The 19,312-nt window shown below is 68.7% G+C and overlaps 2 protein-coding genes across 3 annotated transcripts; both read left to right on the top strand.

Annotated features, from left to right (window-relative positions):
• The first annotated feature begins 1,841 nt into the window (after positions 1 to 1,841).
• Positions 1,842 to 3,268, top strand: LIME1 (Lck interacting transmembrane adaptor 1). The gene is made up of 6 exons (XM_062589554.1): positions 1,842 to 1,957; positions 2,274 to 2,325; positions 2,413 to 2,500; positions 2,623 to 2,852; positions 2,939 to 3,019; positions 3,104 to 3,268. Exons 1-6 carry the CDS (start codon positions 1,842 to 1,844, stop codon positions 3,266 to 3,268), a joined length of 732 nt encoding a protein of 243 aa, XP_062445538.1.
• A 9,124-nt stretch (positions 3,269 to 12,392) lies between these two features.
• SLC2A4RG (SLC2A4 regulator) lies at positions 12,393 to 18,435 on the top strand. 2 transcript variants are annotated; one of them, XM_062589490.1, is made up of 8 exons: positions 12,393 to 12,560; positions 15,602 to 15,711; positions 15,787 to 16,031; positions 16,600 to 16,700; positions 16,931 to 17,186; positions 17,294 to 17,418; positions 17,546 to 17,715; positions 18,270 to 18,435. In XM_062589490.1, the coding sequence occupies exons 1-7, from the start codon at positions 12,484 to 12,486 to the stop codon at positions 17,655 to 17,657; spliced, it is 1,026 nt and encodes a 341-aa protein (XP_062445474.1). In that variant the 5' UTR covers positions 12,393 to 12,483; the 3' UTR covers positions 17,658 to 17,715; positions 18,270 to 18,435. The 2 variants fall into 2 exon arrangements, with proteins under 2 accessions (XP_062445474.1, XP_062445475.1); XM_062589491.1 differs by lacking the exon at positions 12,393 to 12,560 and adding an exon at positions 13,839 to 14,088 and having other exon boundaries at positions 17,546 to 18,435.
• Positions 18,436 to 19,312: the final 877 nt, after the last annotated feature.

The following is a 19,312-nucleotide window of genomic DNA, read 5'->3' as shown; positions in this document are numbered from 1 at the left end:
TCTCAGAAATTCAGGGATGGGAAATCCACGTCCCGTGGGAACAGGCGTCCCGGCGTGCGCCCACCTCAGCGAGCAAAGCTCGCGCTTCAGCCTTGGCTTGACGTCGGCTTCCAGCCGCTGGGTCGTGTTATCGCTTCGTCTGCTGAGCTTCCGAGCCTGCTCTTCACTTCTGTCCTGACTGTCGTTGTTTTGCTGCCTGGGATCCTGTCGCTCTAATAAGCTGAACGAGTTAAGCGAGGACTGTCTAAAACAACCACTCGTTTTGCAGGCAATCCGTATAATTAACATAGGCTCGGACAGAAAAGCAGCGCTCTCTAATTAAAACGCTTTTGAAAAGAAAGCTGAGCTCCCTTCCCAGCTCTGATCTAAGCCAGCCTGCCCAGCCGGGTGGGTCCCGCAGGCCCGTCTCGGTTTCCACGTTGGAATAATTGCTCTCCAGGGGTTAAAGCATTAGTGAAGTACCCAAAGGCGTGGGAAGTTCTCGGATAAAACAGTGCTTGGGTGAGCAAAGGCTGACTGGTTACGTGGGAGAAGATGCACCAAGTGTGCCGGTGGGTGACATGAGATACGTAGGGGAGAGGAGCAAGACAGGTCGCTCGATGGGTGAAACCTCCCCGGAGCTCCTCCTTCCCGAGGTCTCTCCCGCCTGCGAAGCTGCAGCTCGGAGGCAGAGGAGCCCGGCGGGGGAGATGCTCCGTTTGCTCGTCTCGGTGCTAGCTCCCCTCGGAGGGCACCGACTCTGCATGTGCAAAGGGGGGTCGTCAGGCAGAGCTGGGGACGAGGGAGGTCCCTGCGCTGTCCCACGGGGCCCTGGTTTCGCATTTGAAGCTCAGGTGCGGCAGGTTGGGTCTGAGGCTTTGCGATCTGGAATAGGGTATGTAAGAGGGCGAGTAAGAGGCACAGGGCATGGCTGAAGGGCTCCCTGTGTCCCCGGCAGCGCTTGTGGACGTCATCCTGCTCTGAGGTGCGAGCTTCGTCGGCCTCTGGATCAGTTACGTCCTCCCTGAGGCATGTTTTACTGCAGTGTTTGCCAGGCTGCAAACTACCTTCGTCTTTCTTCTTCCATCAGTAGGGAAAACTTTGGACCAAGGCATATTCCAAACATTGGCACATTGACACGTAGTAATACACCAGCCTCTTCTGCGAGTAGGGTCTGAGCAGCTGAACGCTGCCCCTGGGGCTCGCACGGAGCTGGGAGCAGCTGCTGCCGCCGTCCACGCTCGGTCCTGGGCTCCACAGCACCTGCGCTCCTCTGCTTCTCTTGCCCTGCACTTGCTGCTGGCTCTGTGCACCCACACCGGGTCTGTGCACCCACACCGGGTCCGTGCACCCATGCCAACTTGATGCATCTGCACCAGTTCCGTGCACCCATACCAGGTCCGTGCACTCATGCCAGCTCAGTGCATCCATGCTGACCCTGTGCACCGATGCGATCTGCTGCAGGCAGGAACCGGAGCTCCCACTCTGCCGGTGTGGCCACGACCATGAAAGAAAGGGACCCGCACCCACTCGGCTGCTCCCACTGCACCGTGCCGTTGGTGGCACGGCAGTAGGTTGCACGGCAGTGGTGGCACGGTGGTGGACTGCATGGTGGTTGGTGGCAATGGCACAGCAGCGGTGGCACGGCAGTGGGTTGCGCGGTGGAGGGTGGTGTGGTGCCCGCTGCCGCGGGGGAGCAGGAAGGGCAGGGGAGCCGCAGCCGTTAAAGCATTAAAGCCGCTGTGGTTAGCGGCTTTAAAGGGCTAGTGGGTGGGTGCTGGTGGCGCCTCCGAGCCGCCCCCGGTGCCCGACCATCCTTCTCTCTCCGCAGGGCTCGGAGGAGCGCGGGAAGCGGCTCGCCCATGGCAGCAGCGCCGGGCGAGGGGCTGCCGAGGCCCCCGCTGCTGCCGGCCGTCGCCCCCCTGGCCCTGCTCGGCGCCCTGCTCTCCCTGGGCGCCCTGTGTGCCGCCTGCAGACGGTAGGAGCCCCCCGCCGCTGCCGCCGGCCCCGCTGCCGCCCCGCTTCTCGTCCCGGAGGCACGAGGGGCCGCTGCTCCCCCGCTCCGCTCCGCGCCCCGCTTGGCTTTTGCTCCCTGCCTGGCCCTTGAGGCACCCTGCACCCGAGGAGCCGGGGCACGCCGGGTGCACGCAGCATCCCGCCGGGTGCACGCAGCATCCCGCCCAGCATCCCGCCGGGTGCAGCGCGGGACCTACCGAGGAGCTGGTCCCGCTGGACCGGAAGGTCCCGCTGCTCCGGCTCGGCAGCCCCCGGCTCAGCCCCGCGTCTCCTTGCAGCAAGGCTCGGAAGAGGAAGGTGCCTGCGGACGCGGTGAAGCTAATGGACGAGGTAAGCGGGTGCACGGGGGGCCGGGGGGGCCCGGGCACAGCCCCGCTCCGGGGCAGGCGGCTCAGGGCCCCCCTCGGCCCCGCGCAGGCCCTGCCGAGGCAGCTGCAGCTCCGCGCGCTCAGCAAATCCGACACGAAGCTGCACGAGCTCTGCCGCCTGACGCCCGCGGGCGAGAGTGAGTCGCGGGCCGCCGCGGGCCGTCCCCCGTCTCCGTGCATCCCGGCGGGCGCCGGCAGGCCGAGGCCGGCGCCGGCTGTGGCCCCCCCCCGGCGCCCCCCAACCCACCTTCTCCTGCAGGCCAGAGACCGGCCAGCGTGCATTTGCCGCAGGCGCCGGGGCGGCCGGCGGCCGGGAGCGCCTCGCCGCACCGGGAGCTGCCGCGGATCCCCGGCCCCGCGGCCGCCGAGCACACCTACTCCAACCTGGTGTTCGCGCCCCGCGAGCGCCTGCCCGGGGGCGCCGGGAGCCCAGCCGCCTCCGCCGACTACGCCTGCGTGCGCAAGGCGAGGGAGCCGGCGCCGCCGGAGGTACGGGGCTCGGAGGCGGCCGCGGCGCGGCGGCGGGGCCTCTCCCGGCGAGGGGCCGCGGCTCCTACGCGTTTCCCTTTCGGCAGGTCGAAGCGATGTACTCCACGGTGTGCAAAGGCGGCAGGAGGAAACCTCCCCAGGAGGCGGCTTCGCCCCCGGGGGCCGCGGCGCAGCCGGGCGGCCGCTGGCCCCGCCGCCCCGCCGAGCACCCCCGAGCCCCCGAGCCCTGCTACGAGACCATCGGCCCCCAGCGCCGCTGCGAGGACGGGGCCGGGAGCGGGCCGGGCCCGGGGGCGCCCCGGCCCCCCGAGAACCTGTACGAAAGCGTCGGCGAGGCGCGCGCCGAGGCCGGGGCGCGCCGGGGCTGCGCCGCGCCGGCGCCCAACGGGCTCCAGGTGTACATCACCAACCTCTAGCGCCCGCGCCCCCCCCCCCCCGTATCCCCTCTGCACCTATTTGCATTTTTTTTTAATTCTCTTTTTTCCTTAAGCCTTTTTCCTCTGTCCTCGGGTGCCGATGCCCAAAATGCTGCTTGTTGCAAGGAGCAAAAGCGGCTCCAAAAGCGGGGTTCGCCCAGCTCCGACGTGTCCTTTCTCCCGTCCAGAGCGGGACTTGGACGTGGAGAAACGGGGCCTATTAAGGGACGCCCAGCGTCTGCCCCGGCGTCTCCCCGCCCCGGGAGCCCCTCGCCGGTGGCGCAGCGGGAAGGAAGCTGCCTCGGGCGCCTCTCGCCCCTCCTGCAAGGCGGCGGAGAAATTCAGAACAAAAACGAGCACACGGCAACAACAAACCCCAAGAAAACATCCCCCGCGCGTGCCCCCCGCCACGGGTGCTGGGGTCGGAGCTGGGCCCCGCTCGGGGCACCCCCCAACCTGCTCCCGGCCGGCTCCTCGGCGCCGTTCCCACAAGGGGGAGTGAGCGGGAGCCCAGCGGCACCGTGCAGCGCCGCACGCCGTGCAGAGCCATGTGCTGCGTACAACTGCCTGCGTACGGACCGGCACGCTGCACGGAGCCACGTGCTGCATGCAACTGCCTGTGTACGGACCGGCACGCTGCACGGAGCCATGTGCTGCACACAACCACCTGCATATGGACCGGTACGCTGCACGGAGCCACGTGCTGCACAGAGCCGCCTGCGTACAGACCGGCATGCAGCACGGAGCCATGCGCTGCACACAACCGCCTGTGTATGGACCGGCACGCTGCACGGAGCCATGTGCTGCATGCAACTGCCTGTGTACAGACTGGCACGCTGCACGGAGCCATGTGCTGCACACAACCGCCTGCGTATGGACTGGCACGCTGCATGGAGCCACGTGCTGCACACAACCGCCTGCGTACGGACTGGCACGCTGCATGGAGCCATGTGCTGCACACAACCGCCTGCGTATGGACTGGCACGCTGCATGGAGCCGCGTGCTGCAGGCAACTGCCTGCGTACGGACCGGCACCCTGCATGGAGCCGTGTTCTGCACACAACTGCATATGGACCGGCACGCTGCACGGAGCCGCATGCTGCGTGCATTTATCTGCGCCAGGACCGGCACGCTGCACAGAGCTGCGCGCCGGGTGCATCTGTGCCCCCACGGAGCTGCAGGCTGCACGGCTCTGACCCGTTTGGAGGCGCATGTCGGACGGCCCTGCCCTGTGCAGGGCTCTGCCCCGGGCGGGCGGGCGCTGCACGGAGCCGCGCCGCGCACGGCCCTGCGCCCCCTGCGCCATCCCATAGCCTGCCCCACTCCGCGTGTGCTATGGCTCCATGTGTCCTCTGCACCCCACGGGGCCCCGAGCCCGCCTGGCTCTGCACCCCGAGAGCCAGCAGCAGCCGGGCAGCCCGCACTGGGGGTCGGGCCTGCAGCTGGTCACGACGCACTGGGGCCCCACGGCGCTGGGACCATGGGTGCTGGGACCCCACGGTGCCGAGGCCGGAGGCTGCCGGCTGGGAGGGCCAGCGGGGGCAGGATGCCCTGCAGCACCGTCGGTTGTCCTCGAGCCGGTGCTTTTTGGCAGGCAGGGCGGGTTCCCCCTGCGCCCACCGCAGCTCCCCCACCCAAAGAAAGCCTCCCCGCACCGTGCTCGGGGTGCCCAGCCCCAGGTCGGGGTGCGCTGCAGGAACGGGCACCATGGGCAAGGCCGCTGGCTCCCTCTCCGAACCTCTCGAGGGCTGTGGGCTGGCTGCGGCCCAGCCCGGAGCCGGCGAGGGCACCTGGGTGCTGCAGCGGGCATCTCCCGGCAAGCGGCAGGACCTGGGAGAGCCACCCACAGTGCAGGACCTGGGCCACCCAGCGATGCAGGACCTGGGCCACCCACAGTGCAGGACCTGGGCCACCTCGTGATGCAGACCTGGGCCAGGCACAGTGCAGGACCTGGGCCATGCTGCAGTGTGTGACCTGGGCCACCTCGTGATGCAGGACCTGCTACCCAGTGATGCAGGACTCAGGCCACCCTGCAATGTGGGACCCAGGATATGCTGCAACGTGAGATCCGGGCCACCCTGTGCCGCGGGAACCAGGCCGCGCTGCAAGGCAGGAGCTGGGCCACCCAGCGCCGTGGGACATGGGCCACCCTGCAGAGACACCGCGCTGCGTGTGGGGGCCCCAGGGCCTTGTGCGACAGGCTGGTGGCACACGGCGCTCTTGTGCAACGCCGGGAGACGATGTTCGCGGGAGTTGCATAATATTTAAATTGATTAAAGAAGCCAGCTCAGCATTTCAGTGTTAAAGATTAAACGAGATTGGGGGGGAGGGAGGACAACCGCCGGGCAACACCCAGGGCTCCGTGCGATAAAGCCTAGACTTGTTATTCCGATAATAATTCCAAGGGGGGAGGAGAGGCGTTGCTGCCGCAGCCAATGGAGAGCTGCTCCATCGTTAACTCCTCTGGGGCTGCGCTAACGAGGGCCCGGAGACGCCGAGGCCACCCCGCTATAACGCCCTTCAGGCTAGAAGGCACCAGAGCGCGGCACCAAGTCCCGCTGCCGGCGGCGGGCCCGGCGGCCCCGGGCGGCGAGGAGGGAGCACGGGCGGGCGCGAGGGCGGGCGGCCGCGGCCGGAGGGCACCCAAGCCGCCTCCCCGCGGGCGCCCGCCTGGCTCCGCGCGTGGACGGGCTGGAGGGCCGGAGCTGCGGCCCATCGGCGGGATGAGCCTCCCGGCTCCTGTCTCGGTTTCCCCAGGAGGTGCTGGATAACGGAGGCGGAGGCAGAGAGGGACGACGAGAGACGGGGCCGGAGCAGCCTGGAGCAAGCAGAGCCCCAGCTCCTCCGCGGCCAGGGGCAGGGATGTGCCAGGGACGAAGGCTGCTCCATCCATGCTCCTCCTCCTCCTGGTTTTTCTGCAGCACTCTCAAGCGCAGCCTGCGGACACGGTTCCCCTTTCCCTGGGGACTTCAGGCTCGGCCCCTGCTGCTCCGTCCCATCCGCCCAGCAGGACCAGGGTGACGCCTGCAGCCACCCTGGCAACAGGGGCTCAACCAGTGGCATCGTCCCACCGAGGATGAGGATGGCAGGGGCCGCCCAGGCAGGCTGCTCTGCAGGGCTGCCAGTCCCAGGACTCGCGTGCGGAAACGCCGATGTCCCCAGCCGCGGAGCCGCTCGGGCTCTGTCCTTGCTGTTAGGCTGTGGGTCTGTGCACCGAAGAGCCCCGGGGCCGAGCTCCCTTCGCTCCCGCCCGACGGCTCCGGCATTGCTGCCTCCTGCTTGGTGGGACCCACTGGTCCCGTTTGCAGCATATCCCTAGGTCCTGCGGGAACGCGGGTGCCAGGCACTGGTCTTTTGGCCAGCTGAGGGTCAGATGACAGGATGCAACTCAGGCACCCGGTGCTGGCACGGTGACGGTGCGGGAGGAACAGACAGGCAGCGCTCTGGGTGCTCTGCAAATACCCACGCTGGAATAGAAGGGGAGAAGGAAACGGCTTTCTGGGCCATTAGTTGGGACCAATCTTTTGGGACCAGCACTGCAGCACGTGGGCAAGGTCTCGGAGCTCAGGATCGTGGCAAAACCCCTCTCCAGGGCACAGCACTAGCACCGGGTGGGAGCCGGACCGGGGGCTCCCGTGCAGGCCCTGCTCTGAGCTCGGCCCTCTTCCCTCGCGAGATGCACACATCCTCGCTCCGTGGCGCGCTTTTATTGTCTTCTTTTATTTTATTTTATTTTTAAGAAACATGTCTGTTGGGTTAATACCACAACCAAGTTATACGGCCAAACAGCTCTGCTCTGCAGCGGCACGAGAAACACCCCTGTGCTGCAGCGCTGCGTTGACATAAGGCGCCTCCTGCCCGGGCCAGGGCTGGGCTTTCCCTCCCCTTCTCCCTCAGGTGCCATGGAGCTGCTGGGATCACCTTCCCGCGAGGTACGGCAGCACCGGCAGCGGGGAAGGGGAGGGGAACCCCGCAAGGCAAGGCTGGCTCCAGCTGCCCCACGGGAAAGGGCTCGAAGACTGCGGTGCTGCGGGTCGCACCCGGGGACGGGCCCCGGCACGGCCGGGGCGGCCGCCGCCGCCCTCCAGCGCGCCGCTTCCCCCGCGGCCGGGCTGCGGGGCACCCGGCCGGCTCCCGTTAGACGGAGCTCTTCTCTCCTCCTCTTTTCCCCGCAAGCGGGTTAATTCCCCCGCGGAGGCGGCCGCTAACCTCCGGGCTGCCGAAGCGGCCGTGCCCACGCGCGTCCCGGCCCCGCGTGCCGAGCCGAACCGCGCCCGCGCGCCGCGGCGGCTGCAGGTCGCTGCCGTCTCGGCTCGCCGGGGCGCCCGGCGGCTCCCGGCCGGACGTGCCGGCACTCGGGCTCGGCGGCTCGCTCGGGGAGCGGCCGCTGCCTCCCCGCTCGCCGCCCGCGCTGGGGGGGGGTGTCCGCCTCCGTCCCGCGTCCCCACCGAATTTTGCGCGGATAGGCGGCAGCCCCGGCCCGGCCCGGCCCGGCCCGGCCCGGCCCGGCGGCTGCGCCGCGGAGCCGCCTCCCCCCGCGGGTACCTCGGCCGCGGGCCGTGCGCGGGGGCAGGCTTTTTCCTGGCAGCAGGGGAAAAATGACGCGGGAGGGGGTCCCGGGGGAGGACCCCCTTGCTGCCCCCACATCGGGAGCCGGGTGCTGTCATCCGTGCCCCCCAGGCTCCCCCCGTGCCTGGGGGGAGGGTTTTACTTTGGGGGAGTCCTATTACTTTTAGGGGGGAGCTACAGCTTTGGGAGCCCTGTAACCATTGGGGGGGGGGCTATGACTTTTGTAGGGACCTATAAGTACGGGGCTCCTGTAACTTTGGGGGGAGACTGTAACTTTAGGGGCAGCTTTACAAACTTCTGGGAGTCCTGGAACATTTGGGGGGGGGGCTTGTAACTTTTGTCTGACTGCAACTTATGGGTGAGCATATAGGGGGAAGCATATAACATATAGGGGAAGCATTATAACTTTTTTTTTTTGGGGGGGGCATAACTTTTCCAGAGGCCCGAGAACTTTTGGGGGGGCACTGTAACATTTGGAGGAGACCTATGATTTTGGGTGCTATAACTTGGGGGGGGGCTATAACCTGGAGGCAATCTCTGTAACGTTTGGAGGAGCCCTATAAATACTAAAGGGCCCCATAACCTTTACAGGAGCCCTGTAACTTTGGGGGGGAGCCCCATAACATTTGGGGGACCCTGTAATTTACGTGTAATAAAGCTATATATTAAGCTGTAACTTTTGCAGGGCGTTGAAAGTGTGCGGCTTTAGGGCTTTTGACTTTTGGGGGGCCCCATAACTTATGGGGCAGCCGTGTAACTTTATGGGGCGCTGTAGCATGCCGGGAGCCCCGGAACATTCAGGGATCTCGGTAACTTACGCCGGAGCGGGAACTTTACGGGGGGAGGGGGGGGCGGGCCCGGTGCCGGCCGGAGGGCTGCGGCGGCCGCTCGGAGGCGGCGGCGGCCCGGTGTGTGGGGGGCGAGGGTTGGGGGGGGGGGGGCGAGAAGATGGCGGCGGCGGCGGCGGCGGCGGCGCCGGTCCCCCAGGCCGAGGCGCGGCGGGCGGGGAGGGGGCGTGGCGCGGCGGAGGGGAGGGGGCGTGGCCCCGGGCCCGGATTGGCAGCGCGGCGGGGCCAATGGGCGGCGGCGGCGGCGGCGGGCCGCGTTCCGTTTCGGAATGTTGATACCGCGCGGCGGCCAATGGCGAGGGGCGGCAGCGGCGGCGGGCGCGCGCCCCCCCCCGCCCCCCGCGCCCGCCCCCCGCGCCCGCTCCCGCCTCCTCCCCGCGCGCGGGGGCGGTGGCCGCGGCGGCGGCGGCGGCGGCGGCGGCGGCAGCGGCGGCGGCGGGGGGGCAGGGGGGGGGCGTGTCCCGGGCCGCGCCGCCGACACCGGGCAGCGCGGCGCAGCGCAGCCCACAGCCGGGCCCCGGCCCCGGCCCGCGGCCGCCGCCCCCGCCCCGCATGGAGCCCAAACGCCTGCCCAAGCGCGCCGCGCCGGCGCACCGCGAGGGCTCGCCGCCGCCCGGGCTCACCGGCTGCCCCGACTGCGGCCCGGCGGGGCGGGGCGGCGGCGGCGGCGGCGGCGTGGTGCTGCCCGCCGGCAAGCCGGGCGCCAACGCCGTCTACACGGTGCTGGTGGAGGACGCGCGGCGGCGGCGGCGGCGCGGCCGCGAGGACCCGGCGGCGGCGGCGGCCGAGCCCGGGGGCGCCCGCGGGGCCCCGAAGGTACCGGGGCAGCGGCGCGGGAGGGGGGGGCCCGGTGACAGCTGACAGCGGCGCCGGCCGAGGCCCGCCGGAAAGTTTCCCCGCCGCTAAGATGGCGCCTCGCGGGGCAAGTGCGGGGACGAAACTTTGCAGGGAGGCGGCGGCGGGGCGGGGGGCGGCGGCGGGGCGGCCCGGGCGCCCCCCCCCCCCCGGCCCCCCGGGTCCCCCCTCCTTTCCCCGGTGCCGGGCGCCGGCGCGGGTTGGGGCGCGCCGGGCCGGGAGGGGCGGGCGGCGGGGGAGGGCCCCGGTCCGCCCCCGGCGCCGCCGCCCGCCCCCGCCGCCGCCGCCCGCGCCCCGCCGGGGGGGGGGGGGAGGAGGATCCCCGCTGGATCCCCGCTGGATCCCGGCCGCGGCGGGGAGGGGGGCGGGTCCGCTCCAGGGCTGACACTCGTGGCTGTGATCCTCGGGGGGGGGGGGGTGGGGATCCCTGCCGGATCCCTGCCCGGTTCCCGGGATCGCCTTGGGATCTGCCCCCCCTCCCCCTCGGGGGGGTGGTGGTGGGGATCCCTGCCGGATCCCTGCCCGGTTCCCGGGATCGCCTTGGGATCTGCCCCTCCTCCCCCCCGGTGACCGCCAGCCGCTCCCGCCTTGCTCGCGGATCCAGTAAAGCGTTGGCGGGATCCCCGCTGGAGCCCGGCGCCGAGGGAGCTGCGGTGGATCTGCCCGACGAGGATCCCTCGGGGCTGACCCACGTGCCGCGAGCCCTGCGGTCCCTGCTGCCCGGTCTGCTCTCCCTTCTGCAGGGCTTAGGGGATCCTCGCTGGATCCCAGCCCCGCCCTGGGGATCTGCCGGGGATCTCCCTGGAGAGGGATCCGCTCGGTGGTGACGCTCGTGGAGCCACGCAGTCTGCTCCTGCCTCCGCAGGGCTCTTGGGCAGGCCCTGCTCGATCCCAGCCCCTGGGGATCTGCTGGGGATCTGCCCAGTGCTGACGGCCAGCCTGCAGACCCTGCTGTCTCCAGGCACCCTGGTCTGATCTTGGCCCTGCAAAGCTCTGGGGAGATCCCTGCCGGATCCCAACCCAGCCCTGAGAGATCTGCTCTGGATCTGCCCAGAGAGAGATCCGTTTAGAGCTGACACATGGGGCGTGAGTGCTGCTGTCTTAGAGCAATGCAATCTGCTTTCTGTTCCGCAAAGCTTAGGGGTTCCTTGCTGGATCCCATCCCGGCTCTGGGGGGATTTACTTGGGATCTGCCTGGAGAGGGATCCACTTGGTGCTCGTGCTTGGCCAGCAGACACTGATCTCTTGGAGCAGCCCAGTCTGCTCTCCACTCTGCAAAGCTCTAGAAGAATCCCTACTGGATCCTAGCCCTGGGTGATCTCCCAGGAACCTACTGGGAGAGGGATCCACTTGGTGCTGACAGTCGGCCAATGGACACTGCTCTCTTGGAGCAGTCTAAAGGAACATGCGATGTCTGCTCCTTGCTTTGCAGAGCTCAAGAGAGATCCCTGCTGGATCCAAGCCCTGGGTGATCTGCCTGGGATCTGCTTGGAGAGGGATCCACTTGGTGGTGACGCTTGGCCAGTGAACACTGCTGGGTCAGAGCAGCCCTGCAGGAAGGTCTGCTCCCTGCTCTGCAGATCTCCTAGGGGATCCCTGCTGGATCCCAGCCCAGCCCTAGGGGATCACCTGGAATCTGTCTCTAGAGGGATCCACTTGCTGCTGGCACTTGGCCAGTGAGTGCTGCTGTCTTCAGTTAGCCCAGCAGGAAGGCACCAAGTCTGCTCCCTGCTCTGCAAAACTCAAGGGAGATCCTGCTGGATCCCAAGTGCATCCCTGGGGGATCTGCCGACGGAGGGAGCCACTGGGTGCTGCCACCCTGGGGCAGCCCTTCAGGAGGGTTCTGAGTCTGCTCCCGTCTGCAAAGCGCTAGGGACATTCCCGCTGGATCCAGCCACCACCCCACGTGATCTCTCTGGGATCTGCTCGGGAGGGATCCGCTCGGTGCTGATGCATGGCCGGCAGATGTGGCTGCCTCGGAGCAGCCCTGCAGGAAGGTGCCAGGCTGCTCCTCGCTCTGCAGAGCTCACAGGAGACCCTGTCTGGATCCTGGGTGCAGCCCTGGGGGATCTGCCTGGGATCGGGACAGATCCACCGGGCCCTGACAGCAGCCCCGCCGCAGTGCCGGCCCTGCCCCCTGCTCCGCGCTCGCTGCTCGTCTCCCCCCGGCCGGGTCTGCGCCCCGCGTGCCGACAGCGGGGCTGTGCTGGAGCCCAGCAAAACTCCCCCGAGCCTCTTTTGGGCCCAAATCCCCCGATTCTGGGGCTTCAGCGCTACCCCCTCCTGGCACGCAGGGCACCTAAAAACCGCAAGCAGCAGCTCCGTGCACGCTCAGCTGCTAAGTTCTGATTCCTGGTGGCGTGCCCAGGGCGAGGAGGAGGAGGAGGAGGAGGAAGAGTGCTCCCGCGGCAGCGCCCTGCTGCCCGCCCGCCTCCCCTGGCCCTGCCGCGGCCCGGCTCGCGCGGGATGCGCCGGCGGCCAGCCCAGCGCCGAGCTCCGGCCGCCCCGAGGAGCCGGCCGCGGAGCTGCCGCGGGCCGGGAGCATCCTCCTTGGAAGGGGCCCTGCGAGCGCTCGTTAGCGCTGCGGGCCGAACGAGCGCTCCGGTGACATCCGCTCGGTCCGGGGCTTCGGCGCGGCGGTGGCCGGGTCCGCGCCCGCCGCCTCGACGGGGGAGAAGCCGTCCCCGGGCGCGGGCGGACGGGAGGGCTCCGCGGCTTCGGGGCCGAGCCGGGGCTCTCGGGCCGTGATCCGACCGGCTCCGCTCTGCTCCCTGTCTCCCGCAGAGCCCTCTCCCCTGCGACGGCCAGCGGCTGCCGGCCGAGGCCGAGGCCGCCGACGGGTGGCTGCGGCGCCTGGCGGACCCGCTGCTGCTCGACGCCCGGACGGTGGAGGAGCTGCCGGCCGCGGCGCTGGGGCGCCTGGCCGCCGCTGAGCGGGAGGCGATGCTGCGGGTGCTGGACGCCGGCTTGGAGCAGTGCCTGGCGCTGCACTCGGCTTACATCCCCGTGCCCCGGCAGAGGTAGGAGGGCGGCGGGCGCACGGCGCGGGGGGCGAAGCCGCGGGCGCGGGGTGGGACGTCCGCCCCGGGGCTCGCCGCGGGCCCCGCTGCGGTTTGTTCCCGCCGGCTCGGAGCGGCTGGGAGCCGAGCAGGAGGCTCCCGCAGGCCGCATCGGACGGAGCCGGCCCTGGCGCGGCTCCCGCTGCGCTGCGTGCCGACGGCAGCTGCTCTCCGCCGGGAAACACGAGCCCGGCGCGGCCCGTGGTCTCGCGCGGGGGCCGCCCGGCTCTGCTCCGCTGGCAGCCGTGCCGCCCGGCTCCGCCGCGCTCCGCGCTCGGGAGCCCCGGGATAAAAATAGCCCCGGCCGGAGGCGGCCGCCGCGGGGGATCCCCGCGTGCCGGCGGCGCGGGGCTCGCGCCAGTGCACGCTTAGCTGCGGCGCCCGGGATCCCTCCTCCTCTCCTGCCTTGCCCCGCTTGGATAAATCCACTCTTTTTTTTTTTTTTTTTTTTTTTTTTTTTTTTCCCTCTCCTTTTCTGGGTGAAAGAGGAGAACTTTGGACGCTTGTCTGGAGCGCCCGGCTCTCCGGCGGCGACCGGGAGCCCCGTGCAAGCGGCCGTGCCGGAGCTGCCCTGGCCGCTGGGCGCGACCGCCCCGGGGCGGGTGCTCCAGGGCTGGCGCCGGCTCCCGGCTCCCTCTCGGCCGCTCTGGCGGGTGGCGAACGGCCGATCTGCTTCCCTCCCTCGCCGGAGGGAAAAGCCGGAGGGTTTTCCCTACCGCCGGGGCGCTCGCCGCAGGGCTGTCTCGGCGCGCGGGCGCTGCGCGGGTGTAACCGGAGCCGGCCGCCGCCGCGAGCATCTCCGGAGCCGGCGGGCTTCGGCGCCGAGACCGCCCCAGGAAGCGGTGGCAGCGGCAGGAGGGGGCGGCCCCGGGCTCCGCGGCGGCGGCCGGCCCGACCTTCCCGGAGCCGGACTCGGTCGGAGACCGGCGCGGCAGCGGGGCCGAGCGCCGCCGCGGGAAAAACCCGCTGGCAGGCTGCTCGCTTTTCCCAGGCCCGGCTGCGCCCTCCCCGTAACAGCAAGGGGCTTTTTTTTTCCAGCAAGGGGCTTTTTTTTTTTTTCCGGGAAGGAAGCCCGAGGCCGCGAGCCGGCCGCGGCGATGAGGCTTAAGGAGGACGTCTGGGACTGCCTCCGGGCGGGAAGCCGCCGCCGGCTCCGCGCGTCCTTAACGGCGGCCGCCGCGGTCCCGGCCCGGCGGCGGGTGACGTCCCCCGGGGCCGCCGCCGCCGCGGTGGGCGCCCTTCGGGGGGACCTGCCGGGCCGAGCCGAGCCGATCCGATCCGAACGCGGTGCCAGGCCCGCTCGGGCACGGCGGTGACCCCGGCTCGATCGTCGCGTCGTTCCGCCCTTAATTAAGCTGACGAAATTGGAGCGCTCGTTTGGCACCGAGTCTCGTTTGCTTGGGGTGTTGGTTTTTTTTTTTTTTTTTTTTTTAATTTCTGTATTTATTCTCGTTTCAATAAAAGCGCGGTGGCTGCACGGGGACGGAAGGTAACGGCACCGCAGCGCGGGAGAGCCTCCTCCCAGACAAATCCCCCTTTTTTGGCCCTTCTGGTACCTTTCCGATCGCACGGGCGGCTCCGGCCTCGAGAGCCACCCCGAGGAAGGCGAGATCCCGAGAAATCCCCGGCGCCTCCGCGGCTCCGGCCGCCCTCGAGCTCGGCGCCCGGCGTTGCCCCGCGGGCGCGGAGCTCCGGGTCCGTGGGAAGGGGCCGGCGAATCCCGGGGAGCGTGGGGAGCGCGGGCTGCGGGCGGGCTCCCGGCCGGACCGCGGTGCCGCCCGGCGCCGGGGAGGGCTCCGCCGCGGCGTTCGGCACGTGCCGGCCGCGTTTCCTTCCTGCAGAAAGCGGAGACGGCGCTTGCGGGCCGGGGGTTTGGGACGCGCTTGCAAAATGGCTTCTGCCGCTCCTGACCGCGCTCGCTGTCTGGGTTTTTTTCTTTCTTTTCTTTGTTTTTCTTTTCTTTTTTCTTTTTTTTTTTGCACTTGAGGAAGTGGTTTAGCGCAAGCGGAGCAGAGCCGCGTTGCGCGGGCGCCCGGCGGCGGGCGGCACGTGCCGGTGCCGGCTCCCGGGGCCGGCTGAACGCGGCTCCGGCCGCGGTAACCCGGAGCCGTCTCCTCCTCTTCCTCCTCCGCTCCCGTGCGGAGCGGCGCCGGGGTGTCCGGACGAGCCCCCCGCACGGGCGACGTCATCCGTGGCTGGGGGCGGCGGTGCCGGCGGTGGGGCAGGAGCGGGAGGAAGGGGCCGGCGCCGGCCGCGCTCTTCCTCGCCCGGCTCTTCCTCGGTGCCCGGGGAGACCCCGCTTCAACGACAAACGTTTAATCTTTCTAATTACCCACTTAAATAACGGCAAGAAGTGGGGGGGGGGGGGCAGGGGGCGGGAAGCAGCTGGGCCGGGCTGCCACTGCGCCCCCCCTGCCCCAGCCTTGCCACCAGGGCAGCGAGGAGGAGGAGGAGAAGCCTTCCTCCCCTCCCTGCCCAACACAACCTGGTGGGCAGTGAGGAGGAAGAGAAGCCTTCCTCCTCCCTGCAGCATAGCCCAGAGGGCAGCGAGGAGGAGGAGAGGCCTTCTTCCTCCTGTGGCAGCATGGCCAAGGGGCAGCGAGGAGGAGGAGGAGAAGCCTTCCTCCTCCTCTGGCAGCATAGGCTGTTGGGCAGTGAGGAGGAAGAGGAAGGGAAAACCTTCCTCCTCCCTGGCAACATAGCCCAGTGGGCAGTGGGGAGGAGAAACCTTCCTCCCACAGTGGCGTAGCCCAGGGGGCAGCGAGGAGGAGGAGGAGAAGCCTTCCTCCTCACCCAGCAGCATGGCCCAGGGGCAGCGAGGAGGAGGAGGAGAAGCCCCCCCCAGCCTCCCCCAGCCCCCTCTCGCTGCAGCCCCCGGGGCGGTGGCCATGGGCAGCTGGGGGGTCCCGGCTGCCCGGGGGTGGGCGGGGGGCTGGGGGGCCGCCGTGGCTGGGGGCAGCGGCCCCCCCTGACCCCCTCCCCTTTGCCCCCCCCCCCCGCAGGAAGCTCTCGGGCCAGGCGGGCCTGGACGAGGTGATGGCGGCGGCGGTGCTCACCAGCCTCTCCAGCAGCCCGCTGGTGCTGGGCCCCCCGGCCGGCCCCCCCGGCGCAGGTAAGGCCCCGCGGCGGCGGGCCCCGGCGCGGCGGCGCGGCCCCGGCGCTCACCCGCCGCTGTCGCCCGCGGCAGAGCCCGGCGGCGAGGCCTGGAAGGAGGCGCCCGCCATGTCCTCCAGCTGCAGCAGCAGCAGCAACACGAGCGGCGACTGGAGCTGGGACCCGGCCAGCGACCGCTCCAGCCCCTCCACCCCGTCGCCCCCGCTGCCCGCCGCCGGCGGCCCCCGCCGCCCGCCCGCCCCGCCGCCGGGCGAGGGCCCCGAGGAGCCCGACGGCACCCACTTCGTCTTCGGGGACCCCATCCCCAGGAAGAGGAAGGTGAGCTGGGGCCTGGCTGGCAGGGACGGGATGGGCGTGAGGTCAGGATGGGATGGGGATTGGGTAGGAACTAGGATGAGGTTCGGGATGGGACCTGGGGTTGCAATGGGAACCAGGGTGGGGTTGGGTTGGGGACGAGGATGGGGACAGGGTTGAGATGGGGATGGAAACTGGGATGATGATGATGGAGATGGGAACTGAGATGGGGACAAGGATGGAGCTGGGGAGTGGGATAGGGATGGGAACTGGGATGGGGTTGGGTTGGGAATGAGGATGGAGACAGGGTTGAGATGGGGATAGGAACTGGGATGGAGATGGGACGAGGATGGGGATTGGGACTGGGCTGGGGCTGGAAACTGGGCTGGAGATGGGATGGCACTGGGTTGGGAGATTGGGATGAGGATGGGAACTGGGACAGGGTGGGATGGGATGGGGTCAGAGATTAGAGTGGTGATGGGGACAGGATCATGGAATGAGATGGGGATAGGGATGAAGTTGGGGCAGGAACAGGGATGGCGGTGGGGACCAGGGTGTCTGGGGCTGCTGACCTGACTCCTCTGCCATGCAGAACTCCACCAAGGTGATGTTCAAGTGCTTGTGGAAGAGCTGTGGCAAAGTCCTCAGCAGCTCCTCAGGGATGCAGAAGCACATCCGGACCGTGCACCTTGGGTAAGCGCAGGGCGGGGGCTCCCCGCGCTCCGGCGCCGGGGCTGCTTCGTTTCCCGCACGCCTGGCTCCAGGGCTGATCCTTTAGCTCCTCTCTCCTGTCTCCGGGAGAAGCTCGTGGTGGGGCTGGAAGGGGGCAGGCAGCCCGCCCCAGGGGCCGCGCCGTGGGCTGTGGGGGGGGGGGACGTCCCCGTGCCCGGGTCCTCCAGGCCAGCCCCCGCTGTGCCCCGCAGGCGGAAAGCTGACCTGGAGCAGAGCGACGGCGAGGAGGACTTCTACTACACGGAGCTGGACATCAACGTGGACTCGCTGACGGACGGGCTCTCCAGCCTGACGCCCGTGTCCCCCACCTCCTCGGTGCCCCCGGCCTTCCCGGTGCTGGAGGCGCCGCCGGGCCCCGCGCCGGCGCTGGCCAGCCCCGAGCCGCCCCAGCTGAGCCAGTCGGCGCCCACCAGCCTGTGCCACGTCCACACGGACCACGCGTACCAGGTGAGCCGCCGCGACGCTCCCCCCCCCGCCCCAACCCCGCGGCCACCCGGGCACCGGTGCCGGCCGCGGGGGGCTCACGCCGGGGGGCTGCGTCCGCTCTCCCGCAGGGCTGCCCCGCTCCGCTCCGGCCCGGCGCCGTCGGCGAGAAGCGGCCGCCGGTGCCCCAGGCGCCGGCGGCGAAGACGCACGCGGCGCCCGTCCCGGCGCTGCCCAAGCCGCCCGCTGCCGCCAGGTGAGCCGCGACCGCCGTCCCGTCCCGTCCGCCCCGTCCCGCCCCGTCCCGCGGGGATGCTCCCGGGGCGCTGCCGGGCCGGACCCCCTCCCCCCCCGTCCCGACCCTCCCGCCCTCGCGTCCGCAGGAAGCCCCGCGGGGACGCCAAGAAGTGCCGCAAGGTGTACGGCATGGAGAACCGGGACATGTGGTGCACGGCTTGCCGGTGGAAGAAGGCCTGCCAGCGCTTCGTCGACTGAGGCCCCGCCGGCGCCCGCCGCCGCCCCCGGCCTCCTTCTTGCACATTTTGCACTTCAGGTGCCTTTGCGCCCCCCCCCCCCCGCCCCAACCCCGGCTGCCCCCCCCCCACAACTGGCTGCCCCCCACCCTGGACTCAGGAAACGGTGCCCGGGCGCCGCACGCCGGGATGAGCCCGGGGGGTGCCGGGGGGGGGGGGGGGGGTGCTGGAGCCGGCTGCCCTGCGCCTCCGGGAAGCTTTATGCACACAGCCCCCCCCCACCCCCAAAACAGACTCTCCCCCCACACACACTTCCCTCCCTCCCTCCTCCCACCCCCTGTAAAAATAAGCTAACTTTCCACCCCCCCCCCCCCCCTTTCCGGCACTACGGCCCCTCTCGCCAGGGCGCCACGAGGGTCCCCGCCGCGCCGGGGGGGGCCGGAGGATGCATCCCCGCCGGCTGCCCCGGCCGGAATGGGCTGCGCCCGGCACTCGCCCTCTGGCTCCGCCGGGGGCCCAGGCGTCCTGGGCGCCGAGGGCGGAGGTGGGCGCCTCCCCCCCTCCCCAAAAAACCAACCCCAGAGGGGGTTTTTACTCTTTGTATCGTCGTTCTCTCTAATTTTTTGTAACCAAGGAGAAAACGCTCCTGCCGGGGGCAGTGCTCCGGGAAGTGCCTGCAGGAACGCGCCCATTTGCACTAAGCCAAACTGCACAAAGAGGTTTCTTCTTCTTCTTTTTTTTTGTTTTTTTTCTCCTTTGTGTGTTTTTATTTTTTAAATAAAATATACGAAAAGTTGTAATTTTTGAATACTCCCCCCCCCCCCATGATGGGACCAGCCCCAGGGATGGGGATGGGGACAGGGGCTGGAGCGGGGCAGGGGGGACAAAAAGGGCAAGGGCAGCACTGGTCACCCAAAACTGGGGGAGCACCTGGAGAAAAAAAGGGCTGAGATGCACCAGGGCCTCCCTCCCCACTGGCCTTCCCCAACTGCTGAGCAAAAGGTGGCTATTTAATATCAAATTAAAGTGAAAAAGGAAATAAAAGGAAAAAAAAAACACCTAAAGAGAAGTACAAGAAAAGGGAAAGAAAAGAAGAAAGAAGGAGGGGAGGAAAATAAAAAGACAAAAAATGGAGAAAATGTGGGGAAGGAAAAAGAGGAGGGAAAAGGAAAGGAAAAAAAAAAGGAGAAAGAAGGGGAAAAGGAAAAAAGGGAAAAAATGGAAAAAAAAGAGGGAAAGGAAAAAAGGGAAAAATGGAAAAAAAAGAAAAGGGAAAGGAAAAAAAGGGAAGGAAAACAGGAAAAAAAGAAAAGGAAAAAGAAAAAGGAGAAAAGGAAACAAGAAAAGGAAAAAAAAGAAAAAAAGAAAAAAGAAGGGGAAAAGGAAAAAAAAAGAAGGGGAAAAAAAAGAAGGAAAAAGAAAAAAGGAGAAGAGAAGGGGAGAAGGAAAAAAAGAGAAGGGGAAAAAGAAAAAAGAAGGAAAAAGAAAAAAAAGGGGGGGAAGAGAAGGGCAAAAGGAAAGGGGGAGGGAAAAAGAAAAAAGAGGAGAGGAGAAAGAAAAAGCGAGACGACCGAGCAGCCCGAGCCGCTGCTCGGTGGGCGCCCGGGGCAGGGGCGCCCGGGGCCGCGCCGCCCCCGGCCCGGCCCGGCCCGGCGCGGAGCGGAGCCGCGGGCTGCA

This window comes from Rhea pennata, chromosome 16 (genome assembly GCF_028389875.1).
Source record: "Rhea pennata isolate bPtePen1 chromosome 16, bPtePen1.pri, whole genome shotgun sequence".
Classification (NCBI taxonomy): Eukaryota; Metazoa; Chordata; class Aves; order Rheiformes; family Rheidae; genus Rhea; species Rhea pennata.
The sequence above is the reverse complement of the archived record's forward strand: the minus strand, read 5'-3'. Positions and strand labels throughout refer to the sequence as shown.